This window comes from Trachemys scripta, chromosome 3 (genome assembly GCF_013100865.1).
Source record: "Trachemys scripta elegans isolate TJP31775 chromosome 3, CAS_Tse_1.0, whole genome shotgun sequence".
Taxonomy (NCBI): Eukaryota; Metazoa; Chordata; order Testudines; family Emydidae; genus Trachemys; species Trachemys scripta.
This window is the reverse complement of record NC_048300.1, coordinates 149821809-149842806: the sequence shown is the minus strand read 5'-3', so window position 1 is coordinate 149842806 and position 20998 is coordinate 149821809. Positions and strand designations below refer to the sequence as shown.

At 39.1% G+C, this 20998-nt stretch overlaps 1 protein-coding gene across 1 annotated transcript in view; it reads left to right on the top strand.

Annotated features, from left to right (window-relative positions):
- COL19A1 (collagen type XIX alpha 1 chain) overlaps window positions 1-19420 on the top strand; it is a 311359-nt gene extending 291939 nt beyond the window's left edge. Inside the window, exons 46-50 of the mRNA XM_034766226.1 lie at window positions 2481-2633; window positions 3793-3859; window positions 10955-11083; window positions 17184-17261; window positions 17513-19420. Of these exons, the coding sequence (XP_034622117.1) occupies window positions 2481-2633; window positions 3793-3859; window positions 10955-11083; window positions 17184-17261; window positions 17513-17649 (564 nt within the window). The 3' untranslated portion in view covers window positions 17650-19420. The remainder of the gene's footprint in view (window positions 1-2480; window positions 2634-3792; window positions 3860-10954; window positions 11084-17183; window positions 17262-17512) is intronic.
- The last annotated feature ends 1578 nt before the right edge of the window (window positions 19421-20998 follow it).

Sequence of the window (20998 nt, the reverse complement as noted above, 5' to 3'; positions counted from 1 at the left end):
AGTTCAGCAGATTAATAACAAATATATTAAGTCATTTTTAAGATTTAATTCCTTCATACAAAACAAATCAAGTGACATCTCAGCCAGGAACACACAAGGCATGATTAAAGCTGTTGCTGGCTGAAACATTGACCTTTGATTTGTTTTGTTTGCAAGGAAGTAAATCATTAAAAACAACTTCTTCTATCCTCTATTATTTTGATGAACTGAAACTGTGGAACAAGTCCAGAAAAACACATGCATTTAATTTCTTACCGTTTTACCATCAAGGTCAAATACCAAATCTGTTCAAATGTCTACTGTATTTCTTTTCTCTAATTTGTGCCTTGTATATGGAGTCTATATATTCCTTATTACAATATCATGAAAATGGCACATAAATATCCCATTGATTTATCATCACCTGACTCAGTAGAAACTGTGTTGATATGATATATTTCTTTCCCTTCCCTTTTTGTGTGCACTAGAGCAGGAGTGGCCAAAATATGGCCTATGGGACAAATGCAGCCCACAGCGTTCTGCAATGCATCATATTGCTACACTCAGTCTAATAGGGAGGCATGTCCCATTGAGAACACAAGTCAAATTCCAGTGCAACTCCCATTTGGGCACAGTTTGTAGATACTTGCTATACTGAATGCTAATTCATATTCAGCTCCCCTTAACATTTCATTGAACTATTTTTTTCTCTTTATAATATAACTCCTGTTAGCCTATTTATATCTATATTGTGTCCCTTCTACCCTGTTTCATGTGTTACAACCTCTACAACAGTGGTGGGCACTTTTTGGCCTAAGGGCTACATTGGGGAATAGAAATTGTATGCTGGGCCATGAATGCTCACAAAATTGGGGATAGGGCTCTGGTTGGGGGTGCGGGCTCTGGGGTGGGGCTGGGGTTGAGGAGTTTGAGGTGTAAGAGGGTGCTCTGTGCTGGGACCAAGGGATTCAGAGGGTGGGAGGGGGATCAGGGCTGGGGCAGGGGATGAGAGATTTGGGGTGCAGGAGGGTGCTCTATGCTGGGATCGAGGGGTTTGGAGAGTGGGAGGGGGATCAGAGCTTGGGCAGGGGCTTGGGGTGTGGGGAGAGGAAAAGGATTCTTGGCCAGGGCTCGCAGGGCCCCTGCGGGGCCCGGGGCTTGGGGCAAATTGCCCCTCCCCCACTCCGGGCGGCCCTGGACTTGGGTTGCAGGCTCCAAGCGGCGCTTACCTCAAGCAGCCCCCCGGAAGCAGTGCCATGTGGCTGTGGCGTGGTGCAGCCCCCAACCCGGCACCCCAGCTGGAGCGCCGAGCAGGGCCAAGTCACATGGTGCAGCCCCCGACCTGGGGTCATGGTGGGAGCTCATGGTTCCAGCTTAAAACGGCTCACGGGCCGTAGTTTGCCCACCCCTGCTCTACAACCTGCTGGTATTAGGGTCTGCTTTAAGTCTTAGGCTACATCTACACTACAGGGGGGAGTCGATTTAAGATACGCAAATTCAGCTACGTGAATAGCGTAGCTGAATTCGACGTATCGCAGCCGATTTACCCCGCTGTGAGGACGGCGGCAAAATCGACCTCTGCGGCTTCCCGTCGACGGCACTTACTCCCACCTCCGCTGGTGGAGTAAGACCGTCGATTCGGGGATCGATTGTCGCGTCCCAACGGGACGCGATAAATCAATCCCCAGGAGGTCGATTTCTACCCGCCGATTCAGGCGGATAGTGTAGACCCAGCCTTAGAGAGAGAGAGAGAGAGAGAGATTAAGTTTGGCCTGATCCCATGTGACTTTAGGCAAGTCATTCAGTCTCTGTGGGCCTTAGATCCCCATCATCAAATGTAGATGATAGTCCTTCTACCTCATTGAGTGTTGTGAGGATTAATTAAAGATTGTGAGGCGCTCAGATACTATGGCAGAGGGGAACATAAAAGTGTGATCAATTTGATAGAAAGAAAACTGTTAGACTCTTGATCAGGCATAACCACTCAAGAACTTTTCATTTTATTTTCATCTATTTTAGAGAGAGACCATGTTTTGAAACCCAGTAATGCTTGGTGTAATCTTTCTGCATTTTATTTTTTTATTTCATTATATCTTTTATTTCATTCTTGTACATCAACATTTTCTTCAGGGGTGCTGGAACAATTTGTATAGTAGGGGTGCTGAGAGCTGTTCAACCAAACTGTAAACTCTGTATACAATGTAAACCACTTCAAACCAGTGGGTACGGCAGCACTCCCAGCATCCCCACTTACAGCACCTATGATTTTCTTTGTCGTTGAATGTAAACATTACAACAGATGAAAAGAGAATATGGTCTCCTTTGTTTTTCAAAGAAAGCATCAGCTTCTGAATTATTTTCCAAATATGATTCCCTCTCCAAATGGACATTCACTGTCATTCAGGAGAGAAGAAGTTTCTTCCCAACATTCTTGATTGAGTTTTCACATTGATTGATTAATATAGAACAACAATCTTCTCCATGCTTCTTATTTTGAATAGGGAGATCAAGGTATTCCAGGGGACAGAGGTCCGCAAGGTGAAAGAGGAAAACCTGGCCTTCCAGGAGAAAAGGGGGTTATAGGACCTGCTGGACCACCAGGAGACAGGGGCTATCCAGGATCACCAGGTCATCAGGGTTCCCCAGGTCTTCCGGTAAGAAAATAAAGTGCTCTGGTTGGTTGCTGGGGGAACCTAGAGAAGTAAACACTGTGCGTTCTGGGGAGCAGAAATGAATCCATATTTATCCAGTACAACTCATCACAAATACTAAAGTTACTTTGAGCTGTGTAATTGTTCAGTTATCAAATGAAAAAAAATCAGTGCAAGCAATCAAGCCATCATTTTTAATTTTCTTTTTTTTTTATTAGTGTTCTATACCTGAACTGTGGTAGTCTCTGATAGACTGAAAATAGCTTAAGTTCAATTAATTAAATTTTGCTTTTGACAAATTGGATAGATGATTACTCAATACAATTAGTTTTATAAGTGAAGCTTCATAAAATAAAGACCTAAAATATAAGTGAAAGTATGTAAGAAAGAAACACATCCCAACCCTCTCCCCAGAAATTAGTACCTAAAAATAACACTCAATACTTTCTAACACTGCATTTCTTCATTCACATGCCTTCTGTTTTTTCCACACACACACCTTTGTGCTCTGAATATTTATTAACTTGGAAGACACAATCATTCAGATAATGGATATTTCACCCTGCTGTGGTTTGAGTTATTCATCCTATCAGCATTGATGATGCTATTTTTGTTATTATTATTTATTTTTTTGTATTAAAGTAGCTAGTCCCCAACCAAGATTTACCACCTCATTGTGCTACCTGCTACACGAACATAGAACAAGAGACAATCCCTCCCTCCAAAGAGTTGACAATCTAAATAGACAAGCAACATACAAAGGGTGAGAATGATAAAATAACATTATTGGACATCTTTAGAAAGTTTTTCACAGATCTGATAGTGACAAATTTGTGCTAAAACATATGACACAAAAACATGCTTATTTTAATGATATAATCTGAAAATGTTGCTGCTTATATTTCATGGGATCAGTAATTGTTCATAATATTATAGTGTATCTGCAATAAACAGCCTTTGCAACTAATTAAACACCTTAACTTCTCTCAGTGTTTAATCTCCAGCAAAAGCTTTATGTGCTTTCCTTTGTATACTCAATGCAACTACACTATCCCTTGATTAAATTTATCTATTCATCAGCATCAGACATGTTGCTTTCAGAATGTTCTGTTTCCACATTTGTAGATTACTGATGTGTGTCCCCTGTTGGTTTTTCTATCAGGCTGACACAGTTTCATTTGAAGAAATGAAAAAATACATCAAACAAGAGGTTCTTAGGGTTTTTGAAGGTAAGGAAATGAAATGTTGTACAACTAAATTTAAATCTTATCTTCTGTTCTAGATGTTTACTTCCGTATAGTCTTTGTGTACCTTTTCTAAACAATTGTGCAAGAACATCCTTTCTGCTTGATTGACTATTTACACTTCGGTATAATAAAAGTGAAAATCTAATACAATCATATTCAAACAAATAACTGTTACTGCATGTTCAAAAATCTGTTAACCAGAACATGTAATACAGCTTAATATTAAAAAACAAAGATTGTTCAAAATGTTAATAGTAATAGCAAAAGTAAAAAAAAAAAAAGAATAGAAATTAAAATTTGAAAAATAATAAATAATAGTTGGAATGTGAAGGGCCTGATCCCACAGAGATAAAATTCCCATTGTCTTCTTGCATTAACTGGACAACATTTAGGACTGTGCAATTTTATTTCCAACTAATTCAGAAGCTCCCCATTAACTGTGTATTGATTAAAAAGAAAACGGTTCATATACGTTGTTAATGAAGCCACAGCTTCTCTTAAATTACATTAACTGCCATTAGCTTTAAATCAAAAGCAGCTTCAAAAACAAGGTAGCATTTATTAAATTTATTTTTTTCCCTTGTGTCTTAGATGGTAAACGTATAGCTATTAAATGAAGGTTGTTAGTAATTATGGGTGGCTTTTAAATGAAGATATATGGTATTTACATTTTTATTCTTATTCTGCTATGCTCTGATATGTAAACTGTGTTCTGTGTTTCCAGATTCTTACATCCTGCTGATTTCTCAGTTTCCCATTGCTTGTACTTTTTGCCTTATATTCCTTATTTTTCTCTCAAACATTTTAATTGTGTTAGGGTTATGTAACTTCCTTTATATCTCATTGGAAGACTTTCAATTATGTGCTTTGATTGGTTCATCAAGTTCATTAAGGCACAATTCCAGTCATTCTATATTTATTGTAGCCCGTTTTCTTAAGTAGTGAACCATTGTCCTGCTTGTTTTTTCACTGTTAAAGATGGGTGAACTCATTTGGATAAAATAAAAATATATAATTACCCCAAAGATTAACCCAAAATGCAAATATAGGCCAAACTGCAGCTGGGTTGAGGTTCACTTTAAAAAAAACAAAACTATTTTTCATGTTATACACATCTATCCTTATTGTTTCTAGTCAGGGCTGGAAGCAGAAGCACCAAATAGCATGAATAGCTGTAGTATTTCTGACCTAGCCCAAAGCAGGTAGGGAGGAACTCAGAATGCTAGGAATTTACATCAGTTTGGGGCAGTAGCGGCATAACTCTGAGATCAATGAGCATGGCCAAAGCTGCATTCAGATTTTTCCATGTCACTGTTCAGGCTCTGGAGCAGATCAGGACATGGCTACGTTCTCTTTTCCCTCCCTCAGACTGCATTGCCCATCCCAGAGTGATCAGCATCTCTCTCTCTCTCGCTCTCTCTGGCCTTATCAACATCACAGTTTTGTCACCAAAAGGCAGATTTTAGCGACAGAAAAATGCAGGTGTACACACTGCAATGCCACTTTTGGCAACAAAACTCTTCAGTTTCAGCGACAAAACCACCTTGACTAGAGGCATAAAGCTTTTTGCGGCAAACTTAAAGCAACAAAGCATCAGTGTAGACATTTGTGTAGAGCAAATCATTAATGAGGAATGCTTCTCTCTTCCGCACTACGAACACAGAGGCAGGCAGGCAGCAGGCAGGGGTGGATGTGTGTGTGCATTTGAGAGACTGCTGTGCTGTACAGAGTCAGGGAGGGAGGTGGGGGCTGATGTCGGGATGTCCCTCTCCCCCCTCCTCAGGACTGGTTGCTTTCTTCGGCTGTCTGTACTTAGAGACACCATGCCGACACACTCACTCTCCCCCTACACATACTCCCACAACCCTGGGTGGCGGGTATAATAGGCCACTGGAGGCTAAGTCTCCATTAACACAGGCCATGGCCCTGCCAATGCTCCGCGAGGTTGGGCTGGTGCTCGGACTGGCTGGGCCCGGAGGTTGGGACAGCTGGCGTGGATAGAGTGGGCCAGCTGGCAGCTCGGGGAGGTTCAGCTGAAGCTTCTCCAGCCGTGGGGTGGGGAGTTTTGGGCTCTGGCGGGGAGGGCGGAAGGGACAGAGCATGGGCAGGGCCTTGGGCAGAAGGGGCAGGCCCCGGGGGCTATTTCATGCACCGCCTATGCCTTCAATACACATTTCCCACCCTCTTTTTCTCTCACACTCCCCCAACACACACACTGGCTCTGTCTCTCCCCCCCACACACACACACACATTCCCTGTCACACACTTCCCCCTCCCGCACTTCAGTTGAAAAGCAGCTGGCAGTCTAGTAAGATGCCCATGGAACAATGGGATTGAAAAACCTGCATCATGTGATGCTGTGCCTTCCCCATGAGGCATCCCAAAACACCCTGCGGCCAATTGTACAGTGGGATAGCTACCCACAGTGCACTGCTCTCTGTGTCAGTGCAAGAGCTGCTAGTGTGGATGCACTCTGCCGACATAAGGAGCATAGTGTGGACATGCAACAGAGGTTTAATTAAAGTGCTTTAATTAAAGCAGCATAACTTTTGGTGACAAAACTCTGCATTGTAGACATTCTCTCTCTCTCACTCACACTAAAGGTTTTGATGGGAGGCCTGGAGGTTGATAAGGAGACACAGAAAGCCTATTCTCCCACAATATAGCCATCCTTGTTTCATATAGATAAAAGGTTTGGGTATTTACTTCCACCTGCTAACCAAAGACATCTATACTAATAACCTGCAAAATCTTCCGGTGAGATAGTCTGTCTCCTTCATATTAACTCTCAAAGTCATAGGCAGCCATCTCGTTAGGGTTGCCAACTTTCTAATGGCACAAAACCGAACACCCTAACCCTGCCCCTTCCCCAAAGCCCCACCCCTTGCTTACTACACTCCCCCTTCCTCGGTGGCTCACTCTCCGTCACTCTTCACTGGGCTGGGGATTGGGGTGCGGAAGTGGGTGAGGGCTCTATCTGGGGGTGCAGGCTCTGGGTTGGGGCCAGAAATGAGGGGTTCAAGGTGTTGGATGGGGCTCTTGGCTGGGGCAGGGAGTTGGGGTGCAGGAGGGGGTGAGGGCTCTGGCTGGAGGTGCAGACTCTGGGGTGGGGCTGAGGATGAGGGGTTTTACAGTGCAGGAGGGGACTGCAGGTTGAGACAGGGGGTTGGGGTGTGGAAGAGGGTACAGGCTCTGGCCTGGGTGTGGGGCCAAGGGATTCAGATGTGGGAGGGGGCTGCGGGTTGAGGCAGGGGGTTGGGGTGCAGGAGGGGGTATGGGCTCTGAGTTGGGGGTGTGGGCTATAGGGTAAGGCCAGGGATGAGGTGTTTGGGGTTCAGGATGGGGCTCTGTGCTATGGCAGGGGGTCAGGGTGCAAAGGGGGGTGAGGGCTCTGGGCTGGGGCAGAGGTTTGGGGTGCAGGAGGGGGATCTGGGTTTGGGGGGTCTCTGGGCTGGGGCAGAGGTTTGGGGTGCAGGAGGGGGATCGGGGTTGGGGGGGGGTCTCTAGGCTGGGGCAGAGGTTTGAGGTGCAGGGCCCTGTGGATCACTGCTGTCTACAGTGTTTTCGATAACAGCTGTGTGACAGCTACAACTTCCTGGGCTACTTCCCCATGGCCTCCTCCCAACACCTTCTTTATCCTCACCACAGGACCTTTCTCCTGATGCCACATAGCATTTGTACTCCTCAGTCCACCAGCAACACGCCCCTCACTGACTGAAGTGAGGTCCTTTTTAAACCAGGTGCCCTGATTAGCCTGCCTGTCTTAATTGATTCTACCAGTTTCTTAATTGGCTCCAGGTGTCCTAATTAGCCTGCTCGCCATAATTGGTTCCAGCAAGTTCCTGATTGTTCTGGAACCACTCCTGTTACATTACCCAAGGAAAAGGGACCTGCTTAATCTGGGGCTAATATATCTGCCTTCTTTCACTCTCCTATAGCACGGAGATATAACACGGGTTCACATATAGCACGGTAACCCCGGGGCTCCGGCAGCGGGGCTCGGGCAGCGCTTTAAAGGGCCTGGGGCTCCGGCTGCTGCAAGGAGCCCCGGGCCCTATAAATCACCGCTGGAGCCCTGCCGCCGCTACCCCGGGGCTCCGGCAGTGGGGCTCGGGTGGCGATTTAAAGGGCCTGGGCTCCCCGTGGCCGGAGTCCCAGACTCTTTAAATCACTGCTGGAGCCCTGCCGCTGCTACCCCGATATAACAGGGTTTCACCTATAACGCGGTAGGGATTTGGGGCTCCCGAGGACCACGTTATATCAGGGTAGAGGTATATTAGCTAAAATTGTTTTAACTATTAGTTATAACCGTTAGCTAGTTTAACATTAAACTTCCGCTGTAATAATGTGTATAGTATATCATATGTATGAGAGATAATCGAGAAATGTATTTAAGCTTCACTTTTTGCACAGTTGTCTCATTCCAAAATATCTATTTAATTGTCCTTTCTCCATAAATAAGTTAGCCTAAAGAGTTATAATGTCAGTTCTTTAGAAAACTACTACGCATGTTAACTGCTTTTCTGCATGCTGTGTGTTTCAGATGGAATTGTCATGTTAACTTCAGTCCTTGGTGTTGAAATATACATTGATACTCTCTTTACTCTTTGACATGTTTTCTTATTTATATCTCCTCTTTACTTAAGAAATATTAAACCGTTCCTAAAAGGAGCTGAGATATTGGCTTAAGGCAATAATTAATGTATGTTATTTGTGAGTGTTCAGCCTCTGTCATGAATTCCCAAAATATTTGCAAATTGTGAATGTTTCATGAATTTAGGCGAGTTTATTCAGCCATTAATTCTTACTGCAATGTAGTCATTTGCTGTTCTATTTTAAAAGTTAGTTATCTAGTCGGGAAGCAGAAGTAATACCATGTCATTTTGGCAGATCTCTTCACAGCATGAACGATGATAACCAAATAGTCAAAGCAAACCGTTAATGACAACTCATAGTTTGAAAAATATTTGTAGACGCTATTCATCACATATATACAAATAGCAGACACACTTGAAAAAATCAGGACTGGTTTATGAACAATTCATTTACCAAAAAAAGGATTATTAGTCAAACAAATACATCAGTCAACTCTAGCATGTACACTAACTTCTCTGACCTTAATTGTGAATGCTCTGCTGTTTGTATTCACAGCTGGCACTAGTTTTAGTGTGGATGTTGAACACCAATAAGGGCTGTTTGTTTGTTTTTTCCTGTTTGAGGAATAAATTAGTATACCCTTAAGAGAGAATTTTCCTATTCCCAGTCCTCAGTGGAAACTTACTTTCCACCTGTACCTTCTCCTTCCTCCCCCCCCCCCCCCCCCCCCATCAGTTGGCTCTGCTTGGTTTATGATGGCAGCCTTCAAAGCCCTGCAAAGCTCAGGAATCAAACCTGTCCCTCTAACATGTCAATCCAGGCACTAACAACTGGGCCAAACTTATGCAGAATAATATTTAGTGTGTTACAAGATTGGTGTAAGCCTGTTTCTGTAGTCACTCTGTAAGTGGAACTCCCACCGATGAGAATGGGAGTCCTGTACTTCGAGTGGATACAGGATCAGGCCCTATGTTTGTGTGTTGTCATTCTTGCACAGAAATATTAAAAAAGCAGAACTTGCATGCTATAGAAAGCCATTTGTGCATATGTTTTTCTATGCAGAACATCCAGCACCATAAATACAGTGATTTGGAGTCATTCATATGCCTGGAACCCCACAGTTGTGTTTCAAAATAAAATTGTATGTTGCCTGTTCTCTGCTCCATTTTTCACTTTAATATTTTATTTTCTGCCCATGCGGCTCTTTATTCAAATTCTCTGATGAATGGAATTCAAGCCCAGAAATGTTCTGACTTCGAGTTAAAGTTTTGAATCCACAACATTAGAATGAATTACGAAATATACAGTAACAATCTTTGACTACATCTAAAGAGTTAATAAGGCAGCCGCAAGTGGATTATATTGTCCCTAACTCTCCAATTACCAGGAGCTGGGACTGGACAACAAGTGATGGATCACTCAAAATTGCCCGGTTCTGTTCATTCCCTCTGAAGTATCTGGCACTGGCCACAGTATATTGGGCTAGATGGACCATTGGTCTGGTTCTCATGTAATATTAATATTTTAAATTGAAAATCTCTGCAGCAGACATGGTTGTAATTAGGAAATTGCCCAACCACCATAAGCAGTTTCTTTGCCGCTCCAACAACTAGCCCAAAAGCTAAATTCTAAATATGCCACTTCCAATTCCTGTATCTCGGAGGCAGTGAGCCAGTAAGACTTAGTGGAACCCACATGGTTTTTCTTCATTAATGAAGTCAGCATTTCCTCATTCTCCACACACTGGGAAATGGGTTACTTGCATCCTCCCTGACAAGTCAAGTGTCTGACAACTTTGACTTGGCTCTACTTTTAACTGTGATCACTTTTAGGTTTAACACCTTCAGACACTCCATCAGGTCAGCAAGGTAACCATAGAGGGAAATTCACCCCAGTGCAGAGGTCAGCCAGTACAAGGATGTGTAGAATTTAAGTCTAACGTAAGCCCTGTTTTTGTACCTTAAGTGGAATTATAGATGTTGTGTGGACTCTCTGCACAGGAGTGAATTTCATTCAGGTTATATTCTGTTCTATAGCCATGTATCTGTATACTTCTATCACCAGGAGATGGTGGGAACTGTAAATATATATATGGTAGGAACTGTAAATAGTATATATATATATATATATATATATTTACTATTTACATATATATATATATATATATGGTGAGAACTGTAAATAGTAAATATATATATATGAGTGTTAGTGCTTATTCATTAAGTGCTCAACTCTGGGAGGTATAAGCACTCTTGCCATTAATGTCAAAGAGGTTGAAGGTTCTCAGTGCTTACAGGAGTATCCAACACCTTGTAAGATCAAGGTATTATCTGTTTAAAGGATTAGCTAAAATTACTTCTGGTAACTAGTTCTGGATCTCTGGATTAGTCTGGAAATTGAGGCTGGAGTTTTAGTGATTTTCATACGTTGTGCTACCAAATCTCTTACACATTTTCTTTTCTATGTCCTTTGTTAATGAAGAGAGGATGGCTCAGTTTGTATCCCAACTGAAGCTGCCAGCTGCAATGTTAGCTTCCCACGGTCATGGGAAACCAGGTCCACCAGGAAAAGATGGATTACCAGGGCCACCAGGAGAACCTGGACCTCAAGGTAGGGTTTCTAATAAAATGTCCACAGGTATTGTGCTTTTAGTCTTCATATACTTGCTAATGATAGTTAAATTAGAACTACATATCTAGCTTCCTAATGATTAACTTTTAAAACCATACTACTGCATTTCCAGAGTAAATCTATAAATTAACCAATAGCAAATGTGTGGTATTTCCTTATTAAAAACACCTAATCAATGCATTTTATTCTAATAAATGATAAAGTTTAGATATTGACAGATAGCTTATCTAAACCTGCTATAGAAGTGATTTGGTCCAAAACACATTCACATGGAAGAAAAACTATACCAATGCTCAACTGTAGATCTTAACATATCTGGTACACATTTCTGGCAACCAGGTTATCTCCTGAGAAGCAAAGATTTGAGCTCTAAGTCTGAGTTCTTGCAGCTCTGATCCAGAGACAACACTGATGAGAAAAGACTGAGGGAAAGAATATTCCCCATATAATTTATCTCTCTTACAGTGAAGTCATTTATTTTCACAAAACAGTTTCACAGTAATTGGATTTTCACTATATTCAAAACTGCAAATTGCACAGTGCAGTGCACTGAAACAATTTGGGACTTTGATTCTACTGTACCGTCCTTCACCATAGATTTAGTTTCACAGAAACTGAGTTCATTATAATTGGATTCTCCTGTACTTCATCACAAACCACACTAGCATGGGAAATTAATAGGAAAAGAATGGCAGAAGAATTTATAAAATATATAAAAATGATTTGGGGATAGTATATAATTTACAGTATATGTATAGGTAGTTCTTTATTATTATCTTTTGTTAGTTTGGTCTGCTCTGGAGTCAGAGCAAGTCAGACTGGAATGAAGAACATGAAAGCAAATCTGAAGATGTGTGGAGTGGAGAGCTAAAAGAAGAGTAAAGACTATTAACACTGATAAGAGCAAACCCTTGATTGAAGCTTGAAAAATGTGATGAGCTCAGAATAAGAAGAACAAACAAGAATAAAGGCTCAAGGAAGGCAATAAAAGGGATTAGAGTTTTGCAACAGTGACTTGTTAATTATCTAAGTATTCAGATCACTGTAAATGGTCAACTTTAATGCCACTGTTAGATTGTTCAATGAGATTGTACATGGTAGATACTCTCAGAAGTAGTAAACTGTAATATGAATTACTTCAAGTTAGTGAGTTTCAAGAATTGAAGATGGTAGCTATACTTATAGAAAAATTAAGCTTATTTTTGGTGCTTTATTCTTAAGTAAAAGTAGTGCCCCATTGACACAGGATTCCCACATACTTTACCCTTCATTTCAGTACACTGTTTATAAAATAACAAGCCTTGAGCTAAATGAGAGGCATTCCCACCTCTGATGCATAAAAAATAGATGTGTTGATATAAAATTGCACTTTAAAGGAAAGAAAAAGCAAAAGTTTGACCTACCTACCCCTACATCAGTAGTGAGAAACCAAAGAGGACACACAAGCATTAGATGCCCTTCCCTGCTATGCCTGTTCATTTCATTCTTGAGTGCAGGCAACAAAATTTAAAATACTGAACAATCAGAGACAATTAAAAATGTAGTAGACAGACTCTTCAGGGAAGCATGTAACATACATGTATGTCTAGTCTCAGCAAGATAGCATGTTATGTGCATGTGTGTCTAGGTTCAGCAGGGTATGTTCATGTGCACACCTGGTATACCAGAGAGATAATGTGCACTGGATTGGTTATTTTAAACTGTAGTTCTGCCATTGTTTTTTGAGAAGAGTAAAGGATGCCGGTGCATAAGTGCTTCAGTGCTCAAATTTTAAAACAAAAAAAAAAACATTCATACTTAAGAGATCACTAGAACATTGGGAGCAGATTCATAAAATTTTAATGAAGCCCAGAATTGTTCCCTGCAAGCCTTGACAATGTTCCTACAATGCAAGGAAAAACTGATGTTAACCTCATTGGTAGGTGCATCAGACAAAATGTATCAGATACAAATAATCATGATGTTACATTAGGATTGGAGTGAAGTGGTATAATATCAACAAAAAGTTGCAGCACAGATACTGAAATACAGGACTAGCAGTGAAGCTGTTAGGCTTTATGTAATAGTGAGTGAGACTTTTTTACATTTTTTTTTTCATTTTTTAAAAGTAAGTATACAGTACGAATATTGTAACATACCATACCGTAAGGCAGTGTTACCAGTGAAATGTAAAACGCCAGCTTAATGAGAGCCGTTGGTACCCCGTGGACTTTACTATACTGTAAGCAGAGTCTTAAAGGAAACAAATATCATACACAAATATATGCAATTGATTTACAAGTTATTTGCAGCAGTAGCATTCATGTGAGTCTATATTGTGTTCAAAGTTATAGTAACGGACTTAATCAACTCCATTGATTTAAGTGAGTTTGCACAGGTGTAACTGAGAGCAAGAAGGGAAGGGCAGAGATCTTTCTGTATGAAGCAGTTTGTTTTTCATATATCATATTACACTAGAGCGTAAGCAGTAAACATGATCTTTGCAGCCACAGATTTGGCTGAACTGGCCCTACACACAAAATATCCAGGGGAGATCAGACAGGAGAATTTTGTTCTTACAACTGTTTATGGTATGGTCTCTTGTATTTAAGAGTTCTTTAATATCTAGATTATTTACACAGTAAAATGCATCAGATATTTTGGCATTGTTGTCCTTTCCCTTCTCATGTATGCTAAAGAGCCTCATATTTCTCTAGACACTACTCTTGTAGCTCCCATGAGTATCAGTGTGGGGAGAAGAGACTCAGGACTGCATACAAAAAATCTTGTTGAAGCTTTTCTGAATTAAATAACTCAGTGACTTTTCTCCTCCAAAATGCTCAGGCATGTAATTGTGCTCTCCTGAATATATACTATTGGATTAGAGTAGTGATGCTGCTGACAGACTATTGATGATGATGATATTGGTGATAGTTAGCACTATATTGAAACTGTATGTAAAACTCCAGTCAAATCAGTCTATGAGAAGAAAACAGCACTCTACCATTTTAGTATATATTTTCTGCACACTACTCAGTGTTTACCAAAACTATCCACATATTATACTGGTGGACCTAAATCTTCTGGGTATTTGTTGTTTTAAGAATTACAACAAAATAAAACTTCCAGAACACAATTAAAAGGCTTTAGGGAAACTGTTGCCTTTGTGAGCCTTTTGAATTAAATTAAAACCTGTTACTGAAATTGTAACTCTGCCAACAGAAAATATACAGCATCGTATCTGTGCCTGGGTTTTTTGTAATGAACCTAAAACCTTGCTTAGGTGGATAGTTATATTCCACTGTGCCTCAGATGAGTTTGTTAAAAATTTGCTCAGGTAGATTGTGATATTATCCTCCAGAAGTGTAATCATGGGACCTACTTCTGCGTAAAATATACCTCATATAAAATCGACTGTGTTATTGCAAGAGTTAAATACTGGATTGTTTCAGAAAGGTGCTCCAATAATATACTTACATGTTTTTCTTATTGTTCACACACTGTAAAATAAAGCATTATTTTTAGAAAAGTTACCTGAGAAATGTTTTATTAAATGTTGGTATCATTGAAACTTACTATGCCAATATGTACAAAATACTCATTTGTATATGTACTCAAACACAGTTAGCCATTGTTTATACTATTTTCACTCATACAATGTGCCTTGGTGGACTGCTGTATATATTATTGGTTTTGAGGGTTTTTTTATTATTGACTTGAAATTCAGTAATGTTTACAGAATTTGTCAATCTGCCTCAGTCCCTTTCTGACCACCTTATTATGTACACATGATAAGTTATAGAGATTGTAAACATGATGTATTTTAAATGTGATTTCTTTGTGCCCCATACATATAGAAATACAAAACATAAATGATTAATGGTAGCACTGTTTTGTTAAAGTATAATTAGCTGGGTTTGTTCTGATAAACTGTACTCTAACTACTCATTGTAAAAATAAGACGCATAGAGGTATAATAAATAGGCAACGTAATCAGCTTCTTAATTATCTGATTGACCTTCACAAACAGTAGCAACTGCAATGAATTGCACAAAACTTCCATAGCCAGCTAACTTATATAGTCACAAATACTGTTAATCATGGCAATTTAAAAACAAATTCAAGATCCATTACTGAATATAAGCTCTTTCACCTTTCCTATTGGGGGTTTCACAGTTGTGTGTGGATGTCTTAGACAGTTCTGTTTAATGGGGCTCAGCCACCAGAATGCACGGCTGATGTAAAGAGAGGTTTTTTTCTCTCTGAATTATTCAATTGCTTGTTTTCTTTTTAGATACCTGCCTGTTTTTTGTATGTCACATTGCATGCATATTCTACTGGTTGGGATTTTATGTACTCCAATTATCATTTCAGTGTTGAAGGGGAATGTTGGGATGTTGAGAGAGGAGACTAAATTACCAATTGCTGCTTTATTCTGAGACAAAGGATGATGGCAATTGATAATAGGTTTTCTGTTGAAATTTATGATCTTGTGTTTAATAGAAAAATTGTACGAATCTGCGTACCATTCTATTGTATAGTTTCATTTGGTGCCCACAATAGTTATATGTCCTCCCATTTTCTTCTTGAGTTGTCACATGAAGTAGTGTTGCCATGTAGTACTGCTAACCGGCTACTTCAGCCATACAGCTGCCAGTCCCTTTATTGTTCAGATAACAATTGACTCAGTGCTCATTGGTCACCTCACAACCCTTCTCTTCTAATTTTCCTCTCATCGGGGGACAGCTGCTCTACAAAGGAGCAGCTTACTAGACATAGTAAGACACTGGAAATATATTGGTACTTTATCCACAGCAAATTTAATCTTCTCTGTTGCAAGTCTATATTTAACCAGGGATGGAGCATTAATTCTCAGTGTATGTCACCACCCCACCCACTTTTACTCTTGCATGGAGGAGGAGGAATGGGCCTCCCAAAACTCCTTATAAAAGTTGAGTGTTGGTGTCAGATTTATTATTCCTCTTAAATTATATTTATTTCCCATCAGTCATTTTGCTTTAATGTAAAAGTCACAGGCCTATTTTTTGACTATGAGGGAAATTGTAAAGAATATTATTATTTCAGTGACCCTTGTACTGCTATTCTAAGGACATCCAGAGTTTTCCCAGCTGAGACAACTTGACAACTTGCCAAGAAATAGGAGGGCTGAACCTAATTCTCATGCAGCTGAGGGCTGAATTTGTTTGCATACAATTGAACAAACATAACCACTCATCTTCAGTACAGAATAGTGGCCTGTGCAGAGCGCAAATCCAAATGTGCCATGCATAGTTATTGAGCATGTGAGCACTAGTCCGTTGCATGCTGGAACCTATAATCTTCACAGGCTCTAACAACACTGTATTCAAAGTGAAGACAGCTGTAGATGTACGCTATAACTAAAGGGCTCCTCCCCCGCCTCCCATTTATATAGTGGCATAGCTGTGCATAGTACTTTACAAACCCTCAGAAGGATGTAGGCCCCACCCAAAAATCTTACAATCTAAAATACACGCATAATACAAATGATAAAAGATTAGATGCAGTAGCTCCTGGGAGATGTTGAGCTACCGGTGGTCAGAAAGTTGACTACCTTGGTATATAAACTATCCTCTGGCATTCTATTCTATTCACTACAATGAGCACATTGTAGCGAATTAGGTTAGTTAAACAGACTGTCAAGTCCCATAATCTTTCTTTAGATACATCATAGACAGGTTTTTTACTCTTTCTATTACATCTAAGTTTTTTGTTTGGTACCATATATCATTTCACCCTGTGGTTAATATTGAAGCAGGATATACGTTCAGTTTTTTTATCCTGGAGTCTTTACCAAAGTAGCAGAAAATCTTTGGAAAGGGTGAGGCCAATTGATCCATTGATACTCTTCTGTCTCAGGATCCATCAGTTACTGGTAGAAATCTTCTCATGTGTAATAAAAGGAAGGTAAATAATACAATAGCTGGATTACCAGCCTCAGAAAAAATGGGCATCAGTTTTCACGTTTGTTTTGGTAGTTTTGTGTCAGTAAGGTGCCTAGAAAAAAGATTGTTATAATTACTGGGCACTCTTATTCTTTTTATCTTTTTATCCTTTGTAGGTTACAGAGGACAGAAGGGGGAAAGAGGTGAGCCTGGTATTGGACTCCCAGGTAATCCTGGTCCACCTGGCCCTTCAGGTAAATGTCTCTAGCTTTATTGTTGTATGCAGTCTTTGGACGTGATTCTGATCTCACACCAGTTTTATACCAGTGTAATTCCATTGATTTTCATAAGGTAACCCCTGATTTTCTTTGGTTTGAGGTCAGAATCAGACTCCATGCCTCTTGCTGTTTAGTTGGTGCGAAGGAGCAGGCTTTTGAGGATACCAAGAGGCTCATCATTTGCACAGTGATGATGTCTGTGCTAATTGCGATCTTTATTTTATCAGCCACTGGTGTGCCAGGCCTCCCAGGCCCTCCAGGATCACCAGGTCCCCAGGGGCCTTCAGGGCCGAGCGGAAGGTGCAACCCAGCAGATTGTTACTATCACGTATCTCAGGCTCGACAGCGTGCCAGTGGGAAATAAACATCCCTCCAGAGACACTTTGGTTCATGTTTATACCTTATTTCCCTTTATGAATCAATTTAATCTTCATAATACTTAGTGCATTTTGTCCATATATATACTGCACAATATATAGACATTTTATAGAGCACTTATATCGAGCCTTTTACTACATTAATTGCTGTGTTGGAGTTTTGATATGATTTTGTGAGTTCATTCCATGTGTTATACTTTTACTGTTTCTCTGGTTTAGAGAGGCAACAGGCCCAAATAGTTCTTATGAGCTTTTCTCTTCAAACAAAATTTATTTTCTTACAACTTGATGATCTTAAGACAGTACAGATTTTTCAGTCTTGTTAATACTGGTTTTATTCATCTTATTACAGAGTGAATTACAGTTGTAGAGTTTTTAAATTCACATGTTCACACTGAAGTTTATTTTCTTAGGTAGGGTGCTGGGGAACTCTGTTCATACAAAATGTTGCTGTTCACTTCAGAAAATCATGGCATAGGTTTCCACACCCAGCTGACCTATGCTTACATAGAATTTTTCTTTTTACTTTAGAATGCAAATAGGTATTAGAGAAGCTGAAGTGTGGATGCCTTCAGAGAACCTACAGTGAAAATGAAATTTGGTTTGAATAGAGTTCCTAGCAAGTGCATCTAGATTGAGACATATTTTAAAATGGGTTGCGTTGTTCAGATGCACCCATGACTGTATGGTTCAAATTCTCTTCTGGCAGAATTCTGTTGAAGTCAGTGAATTTATACCAGCAGAAAAATTGGCCATATATGTTTTCAGTTTAGTTACATGAACTGCTGGTCAGGTATATTGCATGGGGGTTTTTTTTAAGTTGGTTTATTTGTACTTCTCTAGTGATTCCAAATCTTATTTAAAATATTTTTTTAACTTTATAAATTAATTTTAAACTTCACTTCCTTCCTGTGATAATACCAAAAAAGGGTGCTGTCTTTTAAGAAAGCGACATGATTAGAATCTTTATGAGCTTGTTCCCTTTCTATAATGCTATACAGAACAGTGTATATAGATATATTACTTGGTGTTATCTGTATATTTTGGGCATTTTCCTGGCTGAACTACAACTCTGAAAGCTTGTAACTTACCTAGCCTGATTTTATAAATGTTAATTTACTTGAATTTTAAAAAGATTATTTTTTCATACACATTTCCAACAGGTGCTTTTTTCCCCCTCATTTTTGACTCATTATTACAGTTTTTAAAATCTGTATCTGAACATTTTGAAGTTCTCCATCAGTAACTGTGTTGGTAATGATTAATTTATTTCACACTGTCTTTTTTGGTTAATGATTTTTCATTTTGATATAGACCCAATTTAATTTCTCATGAGAAAAAGAGTGTTTTGTAATATCAGGTACCTGTATACCATTTCCAAGATTCTGAGCCACATTCTGTGTTTGGATAGAATGGCATCATTCTGGATTAACTCTACTTTTATACTGAGTTATTTCCGTTTTACATGATTAGAACTGAAAGCAGAATGTGGCCTGAAACATGCTTCTCATTTGGCAGGCTTTATCTTTAAAAATTTTTTGCAGTTTCAGATTAATGTTTCCTTGATTTATACCTATTTTGAGGATTTTACTTTACTTCTTCAATTTCATTTATATGTTTGTTAACAAACGTGTGCTATAGTAAATGTTGCCTAATACAAGAGGATTATCTTTCTGAGAGCACAAGATATTTTTCTGAACTAGGATTTTTTTAGCTAGAACAATATTTAGATTTGAAATATGATGAGATATAATATTAATAAGGTCCTTTAAATTATTCTAGATTAGTTTTGAGATATTTGGAATATACCAGGACCAGTTTCCTGTATTTCTTATCACTTAAAATCCTACTGTCCAATATTTATGAAGATAACTTTGGAATTTTCTTAAAGTGGCTGGTATATTTGGAACTGTTTAGATTTGCTTCAGGAAAGTAATAAAGCTGCTGTGGCTTAGTTAATGTCAAAACCTTTCAGAGTTATTCAGACCCTATGCTATATACCTCCTTTTGTCCACATGGTGGTACTCAGGACACTTTTGTTAGTGCAAAGGATTGAACAGAGACTGAACTCTAAAAATGGAAGGCAGGAAACAGTGCAGTGTAGATATATTACATCTTGTGCCGTCTTCCCACTTTTATCCTTGAGCCGAATATATTTTTTCTAAAATTTACAGTTTGTTTTTAGACAGCAGTGTTTGCAGAAATACTGCCTTTATTGGATGAATATTTCCAGATTATATGACATAGGTTTTATTTATGTTTTATATATGCATATAATGCAGGAGATTGTACAGTAAGAAAACATGTCACTTCTATACATCAGTTTATCTCCAACATAAGGGTATGCATCTTTAAGGGAGCGGTAAGTTTATTGGAGTATTGAGTAAATCGTAGAGTAGGGTGCTTTTTAAAATCAAGTAGCATTGCAATCTACTTGTGATCTTTTACATTAATGTTTTTAATACATGGATATTTTGTATAAATAAACTGTATTTAATTTCAGTGGTAAAATAAGCACATAGGTTTCTGTAGTATAGTATTAGGATTGGTTTCCCTTGTTATCAATCCTCCCTTTGAGTTTTCTGATCATGTGTTATTGACAAATATACATGTTTACCTGATAGGTAAGGCTAAGTGTGAAGTAATTTCTTAACTCACTGATAACCATTTCATAAAATATTTTAGTGCTTCTGATTGTCAGGATGGTGAGCTATTACTTTTCATGTCAGCCTGTGCCCAGCTTTATGGAATACATCATCTGTTTCTTTTCTTTGGCCTTTTTATAGTATTTTATGTGTTGTCTGTAGTGTTACATAACAGGTGTATGAAGAAACATGATCTAGATGGTTTATATTATATACACATCTGTTTTTCAAACATACTGCAATGTCATCTAAGGTCTTTGAATTTTATCTATTTACTAAAATGACTGCTGTGATATAAAATTGTTTTTGTTCAAATAGTAGGAGTGTCTCAGAAATCAAAATTAAAGTTGACATTAATTTTTACTGAATAATTTTTACTTCATATTCTGTGTATATCAAGAAGCATACATTTATCTCTGAAATGTGGCCAAAACTAAAATAGATCCAGAAGTACTTGATATCTAAATCCAGCTCCATCTACCATGTTTGGTATGGCTCATGAAGGCTTACAAATTTAACTCTTTGCCTAAAAAATGTGTGGTTCAAATGGAAAATCCAAGCTTTATCATACCATAAGAGAATGTGTATAACATATGGTATGCTAACAGAAATGTTATGTGTTAATAGACCAAAACAAGCTCATACATGTAAAGAATGTAATCTACAAAGATTTTGAGACTTTTATCTTAGA